The 25,391-nt window shown below is 43.7% G+C and overlaps 1 protein-coding gene across 1 annotated transcript in view; it reads right to left on the reverse strand.

Annotated features, from left to right (window-relative positions):
* LOC311231773 (inactive rhomboid protein 2-like) overlaps positions 1–25,391 on the reverse strand; it is a gene marked incomplete at both ends in the record, with an annotated part of 188,154 nt that overhangs the window by 103,200 nt on the left and 59,563 nt on the right. The window contains 2 exons of the mRNA XM_084318401.1: positions 3,768–3,842; positions 4,330–4,441. Coding sequence (XP_084174527.1) covers positions 3,768–3,842; positions 4,330–4,441 — 187 coding nt within the window. The remainder of the gene's footprint in view (positions 1–3,767; positions 3,843–4,329; positions 4,442–25,391) is intronic.

Consider the following 25,391-nt stretch of genomic DNA (forward strand, 5'->3'; position numbering starts at 1 on the left):
GACAAAATATATCCATTATATATCCATCAATGGACAAGAGACCAGTGTTTCGAATATTTTTCTTTTGAATGAAGTTTTATCTCTTTATTCTCAAATGCATTAATGTGACGTCAACGGCTCATTCAATTGCTCAAATCTGTCAAACAGCGCATCTCATCAGACATTTTAACCCCAGTTACAATATCACAATAACGTGTGAGTGATGATACAATTCAACAATCCTCAGATTCCTCGTAATTCATAATCCACAAAGACCACAATCCACGCATAGACACTTCAATTTTATGCTTGAATGAAACACAATCCGGGCGCTCCGTTAAGCAAATCTACAGCGGAGAATATATGAAACTAATCAGAGCCAAACGGCCGATAGGTTTCATTCATTAAAAATATCCCTGCGGGATTCACATTTGCAATGCGCCGTTATTAAAATAACCACATGCAGCGTGTATCGCGACTCCGAGCGCTGTATATGACGTGCATTATTTTATTTAGGACAAAGTAAATCTATAGGCTGAATATGATTTATTATCAGCATTTAGTTCTATTATTATACATTTCAAAAGCCCCCTCTAGGAAAACGAAGCACATAATTCAGAATGGTATAATGGGATCTAGACTGTGAGAAATATTTCAGGAAGCGAGCTGGCATTTCTTTGCGAGGGCATGGCCATGGTTCATCCAGCTAACTGAACTTAACCCTGCTCCGGACCAGGTTCAAACTTTCTGATCTGTTACCATGGTGATTTAGAAAATCCGACTTCGGGGAACCGAAAGGTCTGGCTTAAGTCAAGCTATGCTGAAAATTATCCGGCTAACTCAGTTAGCCAGGTACGGGGAACGGGGCCCTGCTGTTCATCACTCGCCGCGGTGATCTGCAACAGCTGATCTGCTGTTCATGAATGAATGAATGATTGAAAACTTTATTTAACAGATTGCAGAATGGGTACAATACAGTACGGCTCAATACACACAATTGTTAAGGGGATGCAGACCAGAGAAAAACGTTTGTCTTGTTTACATCAGGGTCCCCCATTTGCGAGTGCTCGCTTATGCCTGTGTTTTTTTTACTGTTGTGAAGCACTTTGAACTGCAACCTCTGTATGAAAAGTGCTATACAAATAAAGTTATTATTATTATTATTATTATTATTATTATTATTATTATTATTATTATTATTATTATTATTATTATTATTATTATTATTATTATTATTATTATTATTATGTGTACACCCGCCGCGGTGCTGCATTTTTCACTATCATTATATTAAATTAGCCATTGTTTTTGGTCCCGGCCCGCCAGTCAATGGCTTGGGGAAAATCTGGCCCGTGGCCAGACCTAATTGCCGACCCCTGCTCTAGAGGAAGAAATTGCAGCTTGTTTTCAATTGTTCCCAATGAGGAGTGAGTGAATGTTGTCGGATTGTTTCTGACGTGTATAACAATATGAACAAATTCAGTGGGTGTAGAATGTTCGTTAACATTTACCTTGCTATTTGCCAGAAATCTCAGGTTGGCTTCAATGTCGGGAATTTAATCACGGCTGGCTTGTCTAGCTTAATATGCTGGGTGATGGAGTCGCCAATCACTAGGACAGGTCTTCGGGAAGTCTGTGTAGACTGTCGCGGCCTGGGACTGGAACCCAAGTGCTGCATACCGATTAGTATGTGTAAAATCAGCTGCCACAAAGTCTGCGTCCTGAGCACTATGACTCTCCAGTCTAGGAGACCTCGCTTGAGGCTCCTCAGAAAAGCCTGAGGTGCCCGCGACTTTTAAAGCTGGCTGTTTTCCTGACTCAAGTTCACAGACACGTCTCTCTAGCAGAGTTAACCATTTCAAGCAGGGAGGCACAGAGAGAACAGGAAGACATGCTTACCCAGGTGGTGGTGGAGAGAGCACAAGCTAATCTGGGCTAACAGGCTAATGGCTAGCAGGCTAAGATTCAATTTAGCAGAATGGAAAATGGACTAAGGACCAAGCTATACTAAGGATCGGCCGTGTGGTCACTCACTCACTCACTGACGGATGGCCTGTGTGGTCACTCACTCACTCACTCACTCACTCACGGACGGCCTGTGTGGTCACTCACTCACTCACTCACTCACTCACTCACGGACGGCCTGTGTGGTCACTCACTCACTCTGTCACAGACTGCCTGTGTGGTCACTCACTCACTCACTCACACTATCACGGACGGCCTGTGTGGTCACTCACTCACTCACTCACTCACTCTGTCACAGACTGCCTGTGTGGTCACTCACTCACTCACTCACACTATCACGGACGGCCTGTGTGGTCACTCACTCACTCACTCACTCACGGACGGCCTGTGTGGTCACTCACTCACTCTATCACAGACTGCCTGTGTGGTCACTCACTCACTCTATCACGGACGGCCTGTGTGGTCACTCACTCACTCTATCACAGACTGCCTGTGTGGTCACTCACTCACTCACTCACACACACTATCACAGACTGCCTGTGTGGTCACTCACTCTATCACAGACTGCCTGTGTGGTCACTCACTCACTCACTCACACACACTATCACAGACTGCCTGTGTGGTCACTCACTCTATCACAGACTGCCTGTGTGGTCACTCACTCACTCACTCTATCACAGACTGCCTGTGTGGTCACTCACTCTATCACAGACTGCCTGTGTGGTCACTCACTCACTCACTCTATCACAGACTGCCTGTGTGGTCACTCACTCACTCACTCTATCACAGACTGCCTGTGTGGTCACTCACTCACTCACTCTATCACAGACGGCCTGTGTGGTCACTCACTCTATCACAGACTGCCTGTGTGGTCACTCACTCACTCACTCTATCACGGACGGCCTGTGAGGTCACTCACTCACAACTTAAGGAACATTTAGTAGGACGTGTGTGCAGGACATACATTTTACACACTTCTAACAACTTGTGCTTCAAGACTCAGCCCGGTACAGCCTTCAAAAGACAGTGCACAAGGTTGGGATGATATAAGGGCTGTTAGCGTTAACAAGTAAGTGTAACGTTACAAACAACGTTCACATTCCACATCTAGGCAAACAACACTTTGCTGTCGCAGCCCCTGACCTCTGGAACAGCATCCCCCACGTCCATCAAATCTGCCCCCTCCATCGAGTCTTTTAAATCTAAGCTCAAAACTCACCTATATTCCCTAGCCTTCCCTGACTCACTCTGACTCTTGCCTTGTTTGTTTTGACGTGTTGTTCTGTTTCTTTGTTTGTCTGTTGGTTCTTTTTTTTCTGTTTATTTATACTTCAGGAGTTTATTTTCTTTTAGCTATGCGAACCACTGTGAAGCACTTTGGTTGACAAGTGTCATGTTTAAATGTGCTATACAAATACATGTTATTGATTGATTGATTAATGTTAGTTCTGCCGTGGGTCTGGACGGCTTCATGCCTTCTTGTTGATTAATCTATCAGTTTGGTTGACCATGACTTTGTTAAGTCAATTAGTAGTTTATTATGCTTTTTTCCTGACCAATGATCAGCACATCTCTGGTAAGCACTAGATATAAAAGAGGACCCTTTGCATGATTGCATGTGGGAAACACAATTTTACAGTAATTTCTTTAGTTGAGGACAGGACAGATGTAGAAAACAGGAGGTCTCTAGTAGAAATGAATGGTGGTAGTGGTCGTGTGTCTGTATGTTTGTGTGAGATGGGGTGTCAAAGGGTGCCAAAAGGTCACCCATAGCCCTGTACAGGTCAGCTGAGGTCAGCTGGGTGACGGCGAGGGAGACTCACAGAGCCAGGGCCGATCCAGAAGTTCTCCTGCCTGATGTACTTCACGCTCTCATAGATGGCTTTATTGTTCAGCACCTACAGGGGGCGACAGAGCTATCGTTGGCACAGAAAAGTTTTACAGGGAAAGGGACTGCAGCTTCCAAGAATAGACCGTAGCACCACTTTCTTATTTTTTATTCATAGCACACTATTTTTTTTACTGATGAAATAGCTTGATTGAATGTTTCAACAGTGTCTGTCAAAACAGTATAGACACAATGGTATAACAGAAATATGGATTGTCTTCACAAAAGCTAAAATATGTTAGCAATTTAGCATTCTTCTTAGCATCCTTCATATTCAATATCAAGTTTCAAAATGTATTCTTTCATCAAAATTCTAATTTGATGAAGAGCAGTCAGATGCTTTTCTTCCTCTTTTATTTTCCTACTGATGAAAGTAATGTTTATATGTATACTGCATGTATCCTGGAATGCAACAACAAAATAAAAAGGCAAATCAAATAGAAATGATTATATAATTTTTTTTAAATGAAGTATGAAGTGGTAGCAGATGAACTCACCAGATCAGTTGTAGAGTGTTGGGCAAAGCCCACAGGAGCAAAACCGTAGGTGCAGCAGGCCAACAGGGTGATTATTACATGGACGAAGGTGATCCAATAGGTGAAGTAGGGTCTGGAATAAAAGTGCACAGTATTTTGTTAAGAAAAGCTGTTGCTTGACTACCTGACTGAATATTTTAGGCGTTTCGGGCATCTGCTGGCCGCAAGCGGTACCGTCTCTATGTTTTCAATACATTTCCCATGAGCCTCTTTGCTCTGTTGCCTCCATGTGCTTTCTTATTTTTTTTTCATGCAGACTTTTTGCAGAGGAAATTATTGGTTTGGCTGCATATTTGTTTTCCATGGTTTAAAAAAATACCCCACGTTCTGTGTGGGAAGAAACTATTATGTCTTGTCGTGGAATATATTATCATGTCATTAGATAGCTTGACTGGTGCACTTTGACCAGCTATATAATGTGCTCAGATATGGCAGACACTACTGTCCCTTTAAATCTTCTTCTCTGCTAGCAAGACTGTTTAACATTCCAGTTAGGAACATCACCGCCTAGCCAAGGCTGGTTCTCCTTCGGGCAGACTTTGTTTACCTATCTGGGTGTCTAGGGGACGTCATTTCAATTGTGTATTTAACATACGTGTGAACAGTGCTCTGGGTCAGTCTATGGCCAGACGCTACTGTATTAAACTGTTGTCTCTGACTGTAAACTGTAAACGGTGAAATAAACGTTCCTATTATTAATAATGACTCAGAATCATTAGTGTAAACGGCTCATCGTTTTGTCCCTTTAATATTTCCCATTACAGATGGCGACGAGAGATGTTTATGGGATTTTTTAAACTAGTTTTATTCTATTTTTAAACCGATGGGTGTCGAGGTAGGCCGCCGGACGGACTCTGCAGACAAGGGTAAATCCTGGGATTCCAGGGGAGCGCTGCCCCGTCTCGACCTCCTCCGCGCACTGGGGGGGGGGAGAGAACCGTCTGCGCCGTCCGCTTGGCTGCCACCTCCGGCATGGACCTTGGACGCGTGATAGGGAACACTCTGTGGCTGTTGGCATTCTGATTTCTGTTTAAAACGTTTTTGTTTTAAAATTTATAATTAGTTATGTGTTACAATTTGATTAGGGTGTCTAGATTGACCAGACAGCGGATGACACAGTTGCGCATTGCCGGCGAGCAATCTGGGGGAGTTACTATTATTCCTCGCCTCTATCCTCCGAGAAAAGATAAAGGAGAGAGAGAGGGCGTCTGTGTACCGACTGTCTTGTCAGCTCTGGCAAGTTTGCCCGTGTGGATGCATGCGGGAGCTTGAAGGGTGAGCTGAGATCTGGGTCTAGGGGTGTCTAACACTAGAGCATAGTATTTAAAAAATGTTGTGTGTTTCCCTCTTGTTTTCCTCTGAACACTTGGATTTAAAGGTAGGTTCCGATATTAGGCGAGAATTACATTTGTATCCGAAGTAGGCGTGGTGCAAAGTGTACTATGGGTAAGTTAGAAATTACTTAAGTCATACAACAGTCCCGGAATTAAGGTGAGGGCTGGGGTTTTATATATTTTTAGCACTGATCTGTTTTAATAATTTTTTTCTCACAAGGAGGCGGGAAGTTGACCGTGCGTGAGACATTTTTAATTACTTAGGTCATACAGCAGTCCCGAAACTAAGGCGTGGGCTAGGGTTTAATATCTTTTTAGCCACTGATCTGTTTTTATTGATTTTTTTTCACAAGGAGGCAGGAAGTTGACCGTGCGTGAGAAATACCATAGAGAGGAAACAGTTGTTTTTCTTGTGTGATTTAGTTTCTAACACCTTATCTGGTCAAACTGCAGTTGTTTCTGAATGAAAATAGGATAATGGTGTTGTCTGTGCGGTACCATAGAGCTTTTTTTCACCAAAGTGTTTAGAGGAAACTATTTTCTGCCGCGTATTTTATTTTGTTTTGTTTTTGTCTGTTAAAAAAAAGAAGCGTGTTAAAATTGAGGATATGGGCAATTTAGACATGGAAGACTGGGGAGAAGAGGGGAGTGAGGAATGAGCCTGACACTTTGTTTTATTTCTCTTCCCCCATGGCGGTGTTTTTCGTGGCTTGCAGTGAACTCTGGCCTCGGTGCTTTCCCGTGTGCGTTACCGGCCCTCCCGCCACGTCAACTGCCTCGTCGCGAGGAGATTGGAAAGACGGTCGGACAATCACAGTTAGCCCTGGTGAGAACTTTCCGAGATGGAAGAGAGCAGAGTTGCAAGGCGGGACGGAGCCATCAGCGCATTGACTGGGCGGCACTGCGGGAAGGCATCGACCTGAGGACATAGCAGGCAGAGTATATGACACACACATGTTTACATGCACGCACGCTATAAAAAGGGAAGAAACAATTCTAGTTGAAATGTAATTTTTCATTAGATATTCATGAAAAGGGAAAAAGACAATTCTAGTTGAAATGCACATTTTCATTAGATATTTCCACTGAAAAACCCTATCAGATTTAGAACATCCATTTCCAGGTAACTGCCTGTAGGGTCATAAGAGCACAGTGTACATTGAGGTCTGCACACAGCAAAGTGCTGATCGATAGAAATAGAAATCTACTAAGACCGGCCACACACTAAAAACAGATGGGTCAATTCTATAACCCAATTTCTTGGTTAATCGTGTTGGGTTAAAATTATGGGTTAATTCTCTGAGCATAACCATTATTTGGGTTATTGAGATTTAATTTCGATCCAATTTTGACCCAATTTGTGAGTTATAATAATTATGGGTCAATTTTCTGAGACATAACCCATGTGTTGGGTCAGAGAGCTGGGTGTTTCCGCCGGGATCTGCAAAGCTACACCCCTCCCCCACTGGGAACTATCATGCATGCCTTTTGTTCCAGTCAGTCAGAGGGTCATGTTCACGTTCACAGTCAACACGGTCCAACAAACCCTCTTCACGGAAAAGACTTCACTGACTCAAGGTAAGATCTCGTTTCGTTAGCACAGTATTTATATCTCAACCCATCCATTGTGCCTATTGCGTCGTGTTAACCATGCACTGTGAACGTTGTGGAACTAAATTAGCTAGCTCTTCACAGCTAGTCTGTCGCGTCATCAACTAGTGGCTAGCTGGGACTCGTTACCTAGCTAGCTAGCTAGCTAGCCACCGCAAGTTGCAACTTAGCTACTCATTTCTATAATCGGTTCATCTCTAACCTTGTAAAAATATGTGGTAACCTCTATTAATAAATAAGCCACACGACATGACACGACACATAAATCATTACCGTTCAAGCATGCTACCGAAAGTGACCAAGTCTATGAGTATTACAAAGGTTCTGGCTAGTAGCTAGGCCTAATTAGCCAGTACTAGTAACTAGTACTAGTAATTTTACCGTGTTTTGGGTTATAATGATACCAGATTAACTGGAGACTATCTATAGCTGTGTAACGTTATATGATTGATATCTTTATTAACCATATGTGTGTAATAAAGCTGTTGTCCTCTCAATGCGGTGACATAGCTGGTTGGCTAGCTAGCTACATACTGTGATTTAGCGCCATTTTGCGCCATTTTGAGGTCTACATTTTCCATCATCTCTCTAATGTCCCGCGATTCGGGCATCAATTTACAACATCCTATACTAAATTAAGCAGTAGACTGCGGAAGCCAGACATGTGGTGAGGCTTTTTACAACTGAATTCAGTGCTAAATATTCTAGGCTGCTATGTCAGCTAGTACTTGGCCTATCGTTCACACGTGGCTGAGTACTTGGGCATGAGGCATTAATTAATTGCAGATGTGTTCATTTCCACATTGCTTTCTGTTTTGTTTCAGGCCAGTCTTGATGGACAGCTTTGTCACAGAAAAATGTATTGAGTGGCAATTGCCAGAGCTTTTAAAGGTGAGCATTTTTACTTTCTTGACCATGAAAATGTTTCCATGACTAAGCAGTATAGGGTTTCAACACACATGCACACACATTATTCTGTTCTTCATCTTGGTTCTCATCCTGTTCTTGTCCTGGTCTCTGGTCCTGTGTTGGAGTTTGCTGCCTGGACTGTAAAAGTCTTTCTTTGTTTTCTGTCTTTTGTCTTTCAGATAAAGATATCGATGAGGAGGCGTTTCAACTTTTAGATGATGAAACAATCCGGAACCTCATCCCCAAAATAGGCCCCCGGCTCAAGTTCTCAAAACTTTACAGAGAATTTGTAAGTGATCACTAAGTTAAGAGTTCTAACATATCAAGGCAGCTGGCGTATACATGCTTTAAATGCAAAAGGCTAATTCCTGGTGATGCCAAGTCTCTCTTTTCACATTTACGAGTAGCACACAATAAACGCTTCATCCACTTATATCCAATGTTGTGAGGGAGTTTGTAGCAGAAAATTTTCTTTCATTCGGTCTTACAGAAAGCACTTGCAAGGAGAACATAACGACAACCAGGCCCTGGCCCAGCCACCTAATGTACCAAATCAGGCTGCTAATATTTTCAATGCTGAAGAGCTAGTACTTTCTTGACCATGAAAATGTTTCCATGACTAAGCAGTATTGTTCAGTAGGGTTTCAACACACATGCATGCACACACAAATTATTCTGTTCTTCATCTTGGTTCTCATCATGTTCTTGTCCTGGTCTCTGGTCCTGCCAGCCTGGTCCTGTGTTGGAGTTTGCTGCCACTGGATGGCACTGAAATGACTGTAAAAGTCTTTCTTTGTTTTCTGTCTTTGTCTTTCAGATCAAGATATCGATGAGGAGGCACCACCAGTACCCCCCTCACCAGAACCAGCAGTACCTCCCCTCACCAGAACCAGCAGTACCTCCCCTCACCAGAACCAGCACCTCCCTTCACCAGAACCAGCAGTACCTCTCCTCACCAGAACCAGCAGTACCTCCCCTCACCAGAACCAGCAGTACCTCCCCTCACCAGAACACCAGTACCTCCCCTCACCAGAACCAGCAGTACCTCCCCTCACCAGAACCAGCAGTACCTCCCCTCACCAGAACCAGTACCTCCCCTCACCAGAACCACCAGTACCTCCCCTCACCAGAACCAGCAGTACCGCTTTTGGAGTTCGCAAAAGAGGGGTGGAGTTCTAGAGGAAGCAAGGTAAGCAAAAAAAGCCATATAATGCGCAGCTCCTCCCCCTCAGGGAATGCTACACCCATTTGCAAGGGGGCAGAACAGGAAGCACAGCCCCCCTCGTCCTTCGCATTGGCTTAGCGGGGCAAGCAAAGCAGAAAGCTTCAGAGAGCCTAACTGCTGCTTCAGAGAGCCTATCTGCTGCTTCAGAGAGCCTATCTGCTGCTTCAGAGAGCCTAACTGCTGCTTCAGAGAGCCTATCTGCTGCTTCAGAGAGCCTATCTGCTGCTTCAGAGAGCCTAACTGCTGCTTCAGAGAGCCTATCTGCTGCTTCAGAGAGCCTAACTGCTGCTTCAGAGAGCCTATCTGCTGCTTCAGGGAGCCTAACTGCTGCTTCAGAGAGCCTAACTGCTGCTTCAGAGAGCCTATCTGCTGCTTCAGAGAGCCTATCTGCTTCAGAGAGCCTATCTGCTGCTTCAGAGAGCCTAACTGCTGCTTCAGAGAGCCTATCTGCTGCTTCAGAGAGCCTAACTGCTGCTTCAGAGAGACTATCTGCTGCTTCAGAGAGCCTATCTGCTGCTTCAGAGAGCCTAACTGCTGCTTCAGAGAGCCTATCTTCTGCTTCAGAGAGCCTATCTGCTTCAGAGTGCCTAACTGCTGCTTCAGAGAGCCTATCTGCTGCTTCAGAGAGCCTATCTGCTGCTTCAGAGAGCCTAACTGCTGCTTCAGAGAGGCGAACTGCTTCAGAGAGCCTATCTGCTGCTTCAGAGAGCCTATCTGCTGCTTCAGAGCCTATCTGCTGCTTCAGAGAGCCTAACTGCTGCTTCAGAGAGCCTATCTGCTGCTTCAGATAGCCTAATTGCTTCAGAGAGCCTAACTGCTGCTTCAGAGAGCCTAACTGCTGCTTCAGAGAGCCTAACTGCTGCTTCAGAGAGCCTAACTGCTGCTTCAGAGAGCCTATCTGCTGCTTCAGGGAGCCTAACTTCTGCTTCAGAGAGCCTAACTGCTGCTTCAGAGAGCCTATCTGCTGCTTCAGAGAGCCTAACTGCTGCTTCAGAGAGCCTATCTGCTGCTTCAGAGAGCCTAACTGCTTCAGAGAGCCTATCTGCTGCTTCAGAGAGCCTATCTGCTGCTTCAGAGAGCCTATGGAGCCTAACTGCTGCTTCAGAGAGCCTAACTGCTGCTTCAGAGAGCCTAACTGCTTCAGAGAGCCTAACTGCTGCTTCAGAGAGCCTAACTGCTGCTTCAGAGAGCCTATCTGCTGCTTCAGGGAGCCTAACTGCTGCTTCAGAGAGCCTAACTGCTGCTTCAGAGAGCCTATCTGCTGCTTCAGAGAGCCTATCTGCTGCTTCAGAGAGCCTATCTGCTTCAGAGAGCTGAACTGCTGCTTCAGAGAGCCTAACTGCTGCTTCAGAGAGCCTATCTGCTGCTTCAGAGAGCCTAACTGCTGCTTCAGAGAGCCTATCTGCTGCTTCAGAGAGCCTATCTGCTGCTTCAGAGAGCCTATCTGCTGCTTCAGAGAGCCTAACTGCTGCTTGAGAGAGCCTATCTGCTGCTTCAGAGAGCCTAACTGCTTCAGAGAGCCTATCTGCTGCTTCAGAGAGCCTATATGCTGCTTCAGAGAGCCTAACTGCTGCTTCAGATAGCCTAATTGCTTCAGAGAGCCTAACTGCTGCTTCAGAGAGCCTAACTGCTGCTTCAGAGAGCCTATCTGCTGCTTCAGAGAGCCTAACTGCTGCTTCAGAGAGCCTATCTGCTGCTTCAGAGAGCCTAACTGCTGCTTCAGAGAGCCTAACTGCTGCTTCAGAGAGCCTATCTGCTGCTTCAGAGAGCCTAACTGCTTCAGAGAGCCTATCTGCTGCTTCAGAGAGCCTATCTGCTGCTTCAGAGAGCCTAACTGCTGCTTCAGAGAGCCTATCTGCTGCTTCAGAGAGCCTATCTGCTGCTTCAGAGAGCCTAACTGCTGCTTCAGAGAGCCTATCTGCTGCTTCAGAGAGCCTATCTGCTTCAGAGTGCCTAACTGCTGCTTCAGAGAGCCTATCTGCTGCTTCAGAGAGCCTATCTGCTGCTTCAGAGAGCCTAACTGCTGCTTCAGAGAGCCTAACTGCTTCAGAGAGCCTATCTGCTGCTTCAGAGAGCCTATCTGCTGCTTCAGAGAGCCTATGGAGCCTAACTGCTGCTTCAGAGAGCCTAACTGCTGCTTCAGAGAGCCTAACTGCTGCTTCAGAGAGCCTAACTGCTTCAGAGAGCCTAACTGCTGCTTCAGGGAGCCTAACTGCTGCTTCAGAGAGCCTAACTGCTGCTTCAGAGAGCCTATCTGCTGCTTCAGAGAGCCTAACTGCTGCTTCAGAGAGCCTAACTGCTTCAGAGAGCCTAACTGCTGCTTCAGAGAGCCTAACTGCTGCTTCAGAGAGCCTATCTGCTGCTTCAGGGAGCCTAACTGCTGCTTCAGAGAGCCTAACTGCTGCTTCAGAGAGCCTATCTGCTGCTTCAGAGAGCCTATCTGCTTCAGAGAGCCGAACTGCTGCTTCAGAGAGCCTAACTGCTGCTTCAGAGAGCCTATCTGCTGCTTCAGAGAGCCTAACTGCTGCTTCAGAGAGCCCATCTGCTACTTCAGAGAGCCTATCTGCTGCTTCAGAGAGCCTATCTGCTGCTTCAGAGAGCCTCACTGCTGCTTCAGAGCCTATCTGCTGCTTCAGAGAGCCTAACTGCTTCAGAGAGCCTATCTGCTGCTTCAGAGAGCCTATCTGCTGCTTCAGAGAGCCTAACTGCTGCTTCAGAGAGCCTAATTGCTTCAGAGAGCCTAACTGCTGCTTCAGAGAGCCTAACTGCTGCTTCAGAGAGCCTATCTGCTGCTTCAGAGAGCCTAACTGCTGCTTCAGAGAGCCTATCTGCTGCTTCAGAGTGCCTAACTGCTGCTTCAGAGAGCCTAACTGCTGCTTCAGAGAGCCTAACTGCTGCTTCAGAGAGCCTATCTGCTGCTTCAGGGAGCCTAACTGCTGCTTCAGAGAGCCTAACTGCTGCTTCAGAGAGCCTATCTGCTGCTTCAGAGAGCCTATCTGCTTCAGAGAGCCTATCTGCTGCTTCAGAGAGCCTAACTGCTGCTTCAGAGAGCCTATCTGCTGCTTCAGAGCCTAACTGCTGCTTCAGAGAGACTATCTGCTGCTTCAGAGAGCCTATCTGCTGCTTCAGAGAGCCTAACTGCTGCTTCAGAGAGCCTATCTGCTGCTTCAGAGAGCCTATCTGCTTCAGAGTGCCTAACTGCTGCTTCAGAGAACCTATCTGCTGCTTCAGAGAGCCTATCTGCTGCTTCAGAGCCTAACTGCTGCTTCAGAGAGCCTAACTGCTTCAGAGAGCCTATCTGCTGCTTCAGAGAGCCTAACTGCTGCTTCAGAGAGCCTATCTGCTGCTTCAGAGAGCCTATCTGCTGCTTCAGAGAGCCTATCTGCTGCTTCAGAGAGCCTAACTGCTGCTTCAGAGAGCCTATCTGCTGCTTCAGAGAGCCTAACTGCTTCAGAGAGCCTATCTGCTGCTTCAGAGAGCCTAACTGCTGCTTCAGAGAGCCTAATTGCTTCAGAGAGCCTAACTGCTGCTTCAGAGAGCCTAACTGCTGCTTCAGAGAGCCTATCTGCTGCTTCAGAGAGCCTAACTGCTGCTTCAGAGAGCCTATCTGCTGCTTCAGAGAGCCTAATTGCTGCTTCAGAGAGCCTAACTGCTGCTTCAGAGAGCCTATCTGCTGCTTCAGAGAGCCTAACTGCTTCAGAGAGCCTATCTGCTGCTTCAGAGAGCCTATCTGCTGCTTCAGAGAGCCTAACTGCTGCTTCAGAGAGCCTATCTGCTGCTTCAGAGAGCCTATCTGCTGCTTCAGAGAGCCTATCTGCTGCTTCAGAGAGCCTAACTGCTGCTTCAGAGAGCCTATCTGCTGCTTCAGAGAGCCTATCTGCTTCAGAGTGCCTAACTGCTGCTTCAGAGAGCCTATCTGCTGCTTCAGAGAGCCTATCTGCTGCTTCTGAGAGCCTATCTGCTGCTTCAGAGAGCCTATGGAGCCTAACTGCTGCTTCAGAGAGCCTAACTGCTGCTTCAGAGAGCCTAACTGCTTCAAAGAGCCTAACTGCTGCTTCAGAGAGCCTAACTGCTGCTTCAGAGAGCCTATCTGCTGCTTCAGGGAGCCTAACTGCTGCTTCAGAGAGCCTAACTGCTGCTTCAGAGAGCCTATCTGCTGCTTCAGGGAGCCTAACTGCTGCTTCAGAGAGCCTAACTGCTGCTTCAGAGAGCCTAACTGCTGCTTCAGAGAGTCTAACTGCTGCTTCAGAGAGCCTATCTGCTGCTTCAGGGAGCCTAACTGCTGCTTCAGAGAGCCTAACTGCTGCTTCAGAGAGCCTATCTGCTGCTTCAGAGAGCCTATCTGCTGCTTCACAGAGCCTATCTGCTTCAGAGAGCCGAACTGCTGCTTCAGAGAGCCTAACTGCTGCTTCAGAGAGCCTATCTGCTGCTTCACAGAGCCTAACTGCTGCTTCAGAGAGCCTATCTGCTGCTTCAGAGAGCCTATCTGCTGCTTCAGAGAGCCTAACTGCTGCTTCAGAGCCTATCTGCTGCTTCAGAGAGCCTAACTGCTTCAGAGAGCCTATCTGCTGCTTCAGAGAGTCTATCTGCTGCTTCAGAGAGCCTAACTGCTGCTTCAGAGAGCCTAATTGCTTCAGAGAGCCTAACTGCTGCTTCAGAGAGCCTAACTGCTGCTTCAGAGAGCCTATCTGCTGCTTCAGAGAGCCTAACTGCTGCTTCAGAGAGCCTATCTGCTGCTTCAGAGAGCCTAACTGCTGCTTCAGAGAGCCTATCTGCTGCTTCAGAGAGCCTAACTGCTTCAGAGAGCCTATCTGCTGCTTCAGAGAGCCTATCTGCTGCTTCAGAGAGCCTATAGGTTGCACCCACAGAGTTTGGTTGCACCACCACCAAGCCAAGGTCTGACAACCAAAGTCCCCCAGGCCCCCATAACCTCTATTTAAACTCGAAAAGCCATTGAGGTTTCCCTAATTTACAAAGACGAGTTAAAACCACTGTTTTGAGCACTCCAAAATGTCATTGCACGTTCCATTGGCATGAGAAAAAAAAACTTGATTTAATTTAGCTCCCTTGTATAGTTGGTATAAACCTGTTATCTTGCTTATGATTTGCTGTCAACCCAAGATTCACCTGTATTTAACATTCTTTGAATGAATGAATGAATGAATGAATGAATGAATGAATGAATGAATGAATGAATGAATGAATGAATGAATGAATGAAAACTTTATTTAACAGATTGCAGAATGGGTACAATACAGTACGGCTCAATAAAACGTTTACCCTCAAAATGTATAAAACTTGAGGATAGGCTTTTGGAGGGCGGCTAAGTGGCGCAGTGGGCAAGGCTTATGTGCTTGTTTTAGGTTGGGACACATATGGTGGAGTACCTCCAACAGGCAAGACCCTCTCCCTCGGTTTTGGTGCTGGGAGAACCACACACATGTTGTGCTCAGGCATTCGTGATCTATGCAGGTTGGGCACACCCTGAAAGCACAATGCTCGGGACAGTTGATACGTGTTTTAAAGCATTTTATGTATTTGACATAAAGTACCCCAGGCAGTGTGTTCATGCATGGGAGTTTCTCCAGCACGTTATATATAATATTGAGGGACCAGAGTCCAAGCATGTAGCATTCTTAAGGACAGCCGTACGTAACGCAAAACTTACAAATGAGGAGGTGGAATAGGTGAAGTAGCAGGAGGGAAGGTGGAGGAGAGGAGGAGGAGTATAAGGAGAGGAGGTGGCGTAGTGAGGAGGTGAAGTAGGAGGAGGGAAGGTGGGGGAAGAGATGGAGGAGGAGGGAGATGGGTAGACGCTAAGTCCCGTATTTCTATATGTATATATTAGTGCTGTCAATCGATTAAAATATTTAACACGATTAATCGCATGATTGTCCATAGTTAACTCGCGATTAATCACAAATTAATCGAATTTCTTTCTTTTTTTCTACCTTTTTTTCTACCTTAAACAGGTCTTTTTCAAGTTCCAAGTTTTAATACTCTCTTATCAACATGCGAGTCAACAAATGCTTACGTTATGCAGCCATTTAACACAAAAGGATGACCCTCATGCATTGCAAATTTGCATCAAATTCAAAACAGAGTGATGCACAAAATAACTTAAAAGAAAGAAAATTCATTAAAACAATGAATAAAGTGTACATGAAATAATAGGGGAAAGAAAACGTTAGGAACTTGTTACATTCACCCACACAAGGGCTGAGTAATCACACACACCCCCCCTCTCTCTCTCACACACACACTCTCCCAGCTCTCTTTCTCTCTTGCCCCTTCCCTTCTCTCTCACCCCCCTCTCTCTCTCTATATCTCACACACACACACACACACACACACACACACACACACACACACACACACACACACACACACACACACACACACACACACACACACACACACACACACACACTTCAGAAACAAACATAGTATCAATGAGAGCATCAATAATACACCTGAGTATAGTCTAGTAAAAAAAAATCTTAAAAGTTAATCGTGAGTTAAAAAAAATAGTGGTGTTATTAGAATTGGGCGATAACGTGTTAATACCGCGTTAACTTTGACAGCCTTAGTATATATGTGTTTTGATCTATCAATATCTGGGGGAGTGTTCCAACAGGGCAGTAAAGCAGTACAAAACCATACCGATATGTATTATTTATTATTTATTATTTAAACAGGAAATCAGTTTGACATGATGTGTTTCATGGGCACTATAGCAGCACAAGCACTTTTTGATGTCCACACGCCATGACATGTATGCAACAAGTGTAATACATTTTGAAGTTAAATGTATTCTACGCCTTGGTCTGTTCTTTTCATTGATTTCAGCACATTTAGACTGTTATACCTTTCAATCAAGCATCTGTGCCAACCTAATGTAGTGTACTAACTATAGCAGTTGTGTTAATAGGCCCTTTTTACAGCAGCCATCTTGACACAGCAGGGTAAACCTACATCCTGTGAACCAGACTGACACATGTGTAACTAATCATGTTGCTGTGTCCATTTGTTGGTCAATCATTGTCAATCTGGCTCACAAGATGGCTGCTGTGAATAGGGTCTATTTGACCCTTTTGATGTAACCCAAAATTCAGTCAAAGCAACTATTTTGACCCTTAAAATGGGTCGTTTGTATAACCCAATACGGGTCAAAACAACTAGGAGGTTGGGTTATTTTGATCCTTAAAATGGGTTGTTTGTATAACCCAATATGGGGTCAAATCAACTTGGAGGTTGGGTTATTTTGACCCTTAAAATGGGTCGTTGGTATAACCCAATATGGGGTCAAATCAACTTGGAGGTTGGGTTATTTTGACCCTTAAAATGGGTCGTTGGTATAACCCAATATGGGGTCAAATCAACTTGGAGGTTGGGTTATTTTGACCCTTAAAATGGGTCGTTAGTATTCGTTTATTTGACCCAAGTTATGGGTCAAATTAAATAACCAATAATAATGGGTCAAATTAACCCACACACTGGTCGGGCCCTTTTTGACCAGTGAATTGGGTCAAAAATAATGTAAACAAATCACTGACAATGGCCCTTCTGAATGTTAGATCATTGAGCAGAAAATCTTTCTTAATCAATGATCTGATAACTGAAAGTAGTTTGCAATGCATGTTCCTAGTCGAGACCGGCTAAATGGCATTATTTTTATAGCGCAGGTTTTGCTATCCCCCTCTCCCCATGTTACAGAAGAGGGGGAGGGTTGCCGCTATTTTATCTGCATCGTTTGTGATGACATTGACATGGGTGAATTTACATCATTTGAATATCTTGTTATTGAACTAAAAGCTGGACTGTTTTTGCTCATCATCACATTGTACCAGCCACCAAAATACTCATCAATGGGTCTCATTCTCGAACGAAGTTACGACAAAATATTTCGTCTTAGCCAGATTTCGGCCTATTTAAGACATATTAGGGCTGGGAGTGGGAGTCCTCAAATTTTCCTGAGATCTTATTTGAGAGCAGATCTAAGAGTGCTGAGGAGCACACTTAAATATGCTCTCAGCCCACGATCAAATCTCATGATTGATTGACTAATTAAAAAATTTATTATAACTTGAGACTGTGTTCTCATAGTGATTCCTTCATGTTAACGCTACAGGCCTCCTTGGAATTAATTACTTGATCATAATTAAAATAAATATGACAATATTTGTACGATAAGAAATTACGCATTTGATGTCGGAAAAATAAATAATATGGATTCATCTGATCACAGGGCAGCTGGATTAACCATATCTGAACCAGCTATTTTGGACAAATGTATAATTACTTTAATTACTCAGATATTCAAACACAATTATGCAATTATTGTGAAATGATTGAAAATAATAATAATTTAATGCCTTCTGTGGAATTTGCATTTCTTATTTGTTACACATCTGTTTTAATGATTAATTATATACATTTGAAAGAATGCAGGTCAACATGCAATGTATCCCATTGATTGGTATACAATGGGACAGACCTTTGTTTGATTGATTGATTGATTGATTGATTGATTGATTGATTGATTGAAAACTTTATTAACAGATTGCAGAATGGGTACAGTACAGTACAGCTCAATTACATAAGGGGATGCAGACCAGAGAAAGAATTTCGTCTTGTTTATGTAGCAGGTATATAAAATATACTAATGTTGTATTCCACAAAGATCCCTCCCTAACGTTTTATTTTAATTGTTTATTATTATTTTTACTCTAATAGTCTTTTATTTTGAAGCCGTCGTCACTTCCTGCCGAAGTGACGTATTTCCCCTTGCACCTCCCCTTTCGCGCCAGACTATCTGGAATGCTGAAAGGGGTAAGACGTGCTTTCAGTGTCTGTAAATATATCAGGTCTAAAAGAACGCACTATTGTAAATAAGTTGCCGGGCAATGAACCGGAGTTGTATATAGTGGTAACTGTGTTAATGTGAACAATTCTGCACTTTTTGTAATGGGGTTTAACTATGGTGACTATCTTTTGTATGACACATGTGGACAACTAGTAGTTATGGGCTGAGCAATGCGTTGTAGGCCTTTTCCTGACATTGATTTCCCTCGTTGCAGCCTGTGAATTGGAGCCACCTAGTGGACAAGAAATAATGCCATATTATTCTTGCCTGTGGAATGTCTTTCCAGGTAATTGGAGATGTCTTATTATTTAATTTGTATTATTTCATTGTGTATTTTATTATTATTGTGATATTTCAATGTATCATTCAAAATGTTCAGACTATCTGGAATGCTGAAAGGGCCTGTGAATTGGAGCCACCTAGTGGACAAGAAATAATGCCATATTATTCTTGCCTGTGGAATGTCTTTCCAGAATTAAACACTGAATTGCCACAACTGAGTCATCACTTCCACTACACGACGACGACACAGAGGGTGGCCTTTAGACCAGTTACAGTGGTGCCAGTGACCGGATACGCAAGAACCAACGCCAGCTTGGTCACCGGGAGGTCGTCGAACAGAACTACAGAAGAAAGATGCTGTGATCACTAAAAAAATTTTTGCAATGAGGGTCAAGGCCAGCTTGATCATCGGAGGTCGGAGGAAGAGGAGGAAGAAGAAGAAAAAAAAATAAAGTTCCCTTGGGAGGTTTGTGTCGAAGTGACTGTGTCACGGTTGAGAGGACATCGTGTTCTTTCTAAGAAGAAGAGAGAAGAGGACATCGTGTTCTTTCTAAAAAAGGGGAACACTGTGTTCTTTCTAAAAAAGGAGGACACCGTGTTCTTTCTAGAAAGGGAGGACATCGTGTTCTTTCTAAGAAAGGAGGACATCGTGTTCTTTCTAGAAAAGAGGACATCGTGTTCTTTTTTGAAAAAAAGAAGAAAGTTGAGTTGTTGAAAAGGACTGGTGGTCAGTTTTTGTTTTTCTGTTTGTTTAAAGGTGCTGAAGCATTTGGAGATTTTTTTTTGTGATTAGTGGAATATAATTATAATTTTTCCCTTCTTTCCTGATAGCTCGTTTTGTAGTGAGAGAAGGAAGATGGATCCCTATGTCGTAGAGGGGACTTCATAATTTTTTTCTGATGGTGATTTAATACATGTAAATAGTATAATTGGGATTGTTGATTGTTATTTGGTTAGCTGTTTGACAACAGTTGCGGTGGTGTGGTGAAATGGCAGCGTGCAGAGCCTGGAATTTTATTGTCGAACCATTGGAACTCTCTGCTTTGGTGCAGAGCTGGTGCCCTACAGTACAGAGTCGGGAACTCTCTGTCATGTCACAGGGATTCTGTGCTTTGTGCAGTGGCCAATTATTTTTTTTGATTTCTCACGCTCCTTGATTTCCACGTCCTGTGTTTGTATCTTACGTGTTTAGGTTGGAGGGCAGGTTGCCGTAGTTGCTGCAGTTAGCTCACACCGTAGAAACCGACGTTGTCTAGGTCAATGGGCAGTATACTGTAGTTGCTGTGGTCAGTGCATATTTGTTTAGTCTGTGTACACTTTAGTCTTGCAATGTGTCACTGTAAGTAGTGTTACTGCATGTGCTCACAGGCAGGATATGGGACTCGAGTAGGCCGGGTAGGTTTGGTGTATAAGGCACCAAGCGATTCTAGGAGGAACATAGGACTGTACACCCTTTTGTTTTCTCTGAACCTGTTTGACAGGTAGCTTCTAGCTGATTCTGAAGATACGTTTCTTCATGTAAACCCGTGCCGGTTCTGACGTAGTGTTGGAGGTCCCTGTTAGTGTGTGTCATGTCTGCCGGTTCTGACGTAGTGTTGGAGGTCCCTGTTAGTGTGTCCTGTAGGTTCGGGATTTTAGCGGAATTCAGGGGGGGAGTATGTAGCAGGTATATAAAATATACTAATGTTGTATTCCACAAAGATCCCTCCCTAACGTTTTATTTTAATTGTTTATTATTATTTTTACTCTAATAGTCTTTTATTTTGAAGCCGTCGTCACTTCCTGCCGAAGTGACGTATTTCCCCTTGCACCTCCCCTTTCGCGCCAGACTATCTGGAATGCTGAAAGGGGTAAGACGTGCTTTCAGTGTCTGTAAATATATCAGGTCTAAAAGAACGCACTATTGTAAATAAGTTGCCGGGCAATGAACCGGAGTTGTATATAGTGGTAACTGTGTTAATGTGAACAATTCTGCACTTTTTGTAATGGGGTTTAACTATGGTGACTATCTTTTGTATGACACATGTGGACAACTAGTAGTTATGGGCTGAGCAATGCGTTGTAGGCCTTTTCCTGACATTGATTTCCCTCGTTGCAGCCTGTGAATTGGAGCCACCTAGTGGACAAGAAATAATGCCATATTATTCTTGCCTGTGGAATGTCTTTCCAGGTAATTGGAGATGTCTTATTATTTAATTTGTATTATTTCATTGTGTATTTTATTATTATTGTGATATTTCAATGTATCATTCAAAATGTTCAGACTATCTGGAATGCTGAAAGGGCCTGTGAATTGGAGCCACCTAGTGGACAAGAAATAATGCCATATTATTCTTGCCTGTGGAATGTCTTTCCAGAATTAAACACTGAATTGCCACAACTGAGTCATCACTTCCACTACACGACGACGACACAGAGGGTGGCCTTTAGACCAGTTACAGTGGTGCCAGTGACCGGATACGCAAGAACCAACGCCAGCTTGGTCACCGGGAGGTCGTCGAACAGAACTACAGAAGAAAGATGCTGTGATCACTAAAAAATTTTTTGCAATGAGGGTCAAGGCCAGCTTGATCATCGGAGGTCGGAGGAAGAGGAGGAAGAAGAAGAAAAAAAAATAAAGTTCCCTTGGGAGGTTTGTGTCGAAGTGACTGTGTCACGGTTGAGAGGACATCGTGTTCTTTCTAAGAAGAAGAGAGAAGAGGACATCGTGTTCTTTCTAAAAAAGGGGAACACTGTGTTCTTTCTAAAAAAGGACACACACGACACAGATAGACAGTACTGCTACATCTATACATTTATGACATACCAGATTTGCAAATACAGTACTGTTTGTGATACAAAAAGAGTACAGAAAAGAGAGTACATTTGACGTAGAAACTGTTGGAGGAGGTTGGGTAGGAGGGGTGGTAGACTTACACTGTACAAGCAAAACTGTACATTGGAATATTGACAAAACCATACTTGGTCATTTACTGTACATTGGAGGGGGTTGATATAGCTATAAACCTGCATTCCTTCGAATATATCATTAATCAATTAAACTTATATTGAAATACACTATATAGCCTAATAAGCCCATACACCAACACTGAAATGACAGTGGATAAATAAATAAGAACTAAAGCTAATCGGTGGAAATAGACTGCATTAATATTCCATAACAAGTCTTGTGTGCGCCTACAAATGAACAGTAGCCTATAGGCTTAATTATGGAATAATAAGCCATACTGCGTTCATTCATTACGCCCGCCGGCCCGTAGGCTATATATATTATATGTCATTCATTCATTTATATACAGTACTGCGCGCGCGCGTGTGTGTGTGTGTGCGTGTGCGCTGCGGCAGGTGTGTACCGCAAGCTGTATATGATGCCAATACTTTAATCTAATCTAGTTTTGATGGGCACAAGCGTGATTATGAAACCTAGCCGCATTTCTCGGAGACGCTCTCTGATTGGCACTGACTGACGCTAGGTTTCGTAATCACGCGGCTCTCAAAGCACTTCCGCCATTCCATTTCACACAGCTGCGTCACCAGTTGCTTTATAAGGACTGTCGGGGGCGTGGTTTGTATGCAAATTACCTGAACGGGAATGCGCTTTGGAGTTTATGACAGAATGCCATTCTCCAAGCAGATATCAGATCATATCATTTCTGCGACCGTTTCAGCCACTTAAGACATATCTCCAGCACGTTCAGGACTCAGAGTGTACTTGTCATAGATTATGTCTCAGTGGTTCCAAGATAAGTCTTCCAGAATATATCTTTGAAACATTTTCGGGAATGAGACCCAATATTTCTGTAGGAGTTCTCAGCAGGGGTGTAGAAAGTACCCAGAAATTGTACTTGGGTGGAAGTATGGGTACCGTCTCGGGGTCTGACTCAAGTAGAGGCCAGGGTATCTGGCTGGAGGCGCACTTGAGTGAAAGTCAAGGGGTCCTACTTTTAAATGTACTTAAGTACTAAAAAGTAAAAGTACATTGTTTTTTTGAAAGGGATAGACCAGGGGTCTCAAACTCATTCCATCGTGGGCCAAGTTTTCATTTTAACTATACATTGCACCAGGTGTGTTAGTTGAAGAGGTGAGCCAATTAGTGAAGTCATCAGCTGGTGTTTAGGCAGGGCTGGAATGAAACCAAGCATACTCTGCCCACAATGGAATGTGTTCTGCGATAGACAATGGAGGTAAACTAACGGCATTCACATCACAGAATACTGGATTATCCTGAATAATATCACAATATTAAAGGCAGAATACTGGAGTACCCTGAATAATATCACAATATTAACTACAGCATAATGTGGATCTGACTGTCTATTCTTCTGATAGCAGGTGTTTAATCAAAGATCCCCACTTTCTAGTGTTGCACAGGGACCCATCAGCATGGGTATGGGCGGGTTCATTTTCCATTGATGGGGATTTGATTGGCTGTTTACCTGCGGTCACAGGATTAATAACGTTAATGTTAGTTCGGCCAGATAAACAATTAGGATATACTAATTAAAATGGTTGGACCTGTGAGATTTGTACTTTGTACTTTGTAGGTCTGCATTTTAAATGTAAGGAGTAAAAAGTATGACATTTGAATTAGAAATGTGATGAGTACAAGTACAAAATATATAAACCTAATAATACTCAAGTAAAGTACAAATTCCCCAAAACAGTACTTAAGTATTGTAACAAAGTACAATTAGAAAGTACTTTACACCCCTGGTTCTCAGAAGCTAATCTCAGTTGGTATCCTTATAGATGTGAAAGATTAATCATACGTGGAGATCTGAATAAGAACGACCCCAAGGCTATTGAGTTTACCAACCTACTGAGCAGCGTTGAGCTAATACAACATGTAAATGAACCCACTCACCAACGTGGTGACATCCTAGACATTGATAAATGATCAGTAATCGAATTACCTATATCTGACCATCACTGTGTATTCTTCAATGTTAACCTAAACTTAACAGAGACAATAAAGGGGGGGGGGGGGGGGGGGGGAAGGTCAAGTGACAAAAGCTCCCCATGGGTAAAAACGATAGCAGTGTTGGTCAGACAAAGAGAAGCTGTAGAGTTGCTGGACGAAAATGGAGGAAAACCAAGCTCAGGGTCCACTGCGATATATATATATATGCGATATATATATATATGCGATATATATATATATATATATATAAGGAAGCCAGGACTGCCTATAATGAAGAAATAAGAGTGGCAAGAAAGAACTGTTTTCCTAAGATTATCACAGAGTATAACACTGCACTCCACCCCTCCACAGTCATTGCATCAAAATGTGAAGAACTAGCATGATTCTTCAATAACAAAATAACTTCAATTAGGGCCAGCATTAGTCGTGATACAGACATGGACACGATCAGCAAAAACCCTGCGGGAAAGTAACTATAGGAAAATTTGCTTGCGTTATATCAACTGAGCTTTACAAAACTGTCATGGAATGTAACTACTCAACTTCCTGTATTGGCCCTATACCCACAAGATTGAAGGACGGATGTCTGGTTTAGCTGTAGAAACATATTCAAGGTTTGGAAATTCCACTAATGACTTTGCTGTCGTAATGTATCATAACCTTGCCCTCTCACTTTCAAACATGCTTCTGAGTAATCAGACTATAATCACTGCCCTTTTGGTCGTTATTAAAAGAGTGATAGACAGGTAATTTGCCAATGAGAGAAATCAGTGTTTCTGGGTAGTACCATTGTCATCATTATAATAATTTAGGACCTGCTCAGATAGATTGCCATTATCATCAGGGTTAGCATCTGTGTCTGTCTCTAGTCAAGACTGGTTAGAAGAGGGTGGTGGGGGGAAAAAAGAAGTCAGAGGCAGCAGCGACCGTTTGTTTAAGTGAGGGAGCCATCTTATCAGACACAGGAATGAAAACAAGAAGCCACATACAGAGCTGCGACTGAGTAGACACAAGAATGACAGGAGAATCACGAGTACGAGTTAGTAAAAGTAAGAATGTAAGTCAATCAAGAGAGTGATTGAGGCATTAACCCTTTCTCCGCCGATGACGTGTTTACACGTCATTCCTTGCCATGCGTAATCTGCCAATGACGGGTTACGGCGTCTTTGAGATCAATATTTCATATTTTCGTCATGGTATTCACATTTCACCCACATTTCAGTCTTTGCTGGTGTTGTAGGACTCCGCTCAACTCTGCAACGCTTCAATACCGCCACCTGGTGGCCGATCGGCAAGTTGCCAAAACCGGAAGTGGCCGGACGTGCTTAGTCCGTCCCCTATTCCGTCCGGCCACTCGCTATCGCTCGTGGGACTCTATCCAGACACCGCGCATATCGATCCGTTGCCATAACTCAATAAACAACATGATTGGACGTATATTAGTATTATACAAACCGGAACTGGATCACCTAGATCAACATCCCATAATAGCGATCTTTTTGCTCCATGCTCATCACCCAACGGTAAGAGGAGACTCGGGTGAGTTTCAGTGTTTTTCTTTACCATTTTCGATACAAACTGCTCTGATCTATATATCACCCATACTACATAAATGATTTAACGTCGGCCACGGAATTATAAACGACCCCCCCCCCCCCCCCCCCCCCCCTCCGGTCAACCGCAGATGATCAGTCAACACGTCTAGGATCATGTACAGTTGACATTTTTTATCTGCCGTCGATCGGTATCAAACTGCATTTGATGATCTAATATATGCATTTATGGCTATATCTCACGTTCTATGAAATACTGCAGAAAACGATAAAAACATATTTATACTCTAGACCGTATTATTGTATGAATGTGTGAATGAAA

The sequence above is a fragment of the Notolepis coatsorum genome, assembly GCF_963971535.1.
Source record: "Notolepis coatsorum genome assembly, chromosome: 7".
NCBI classification, from domain to species: Eukaryota; Metazoa; Chordata; class Actinopteri; order Aulopiformes; family Paralepididae; genus Notolepis; species Notolepis coatsorum.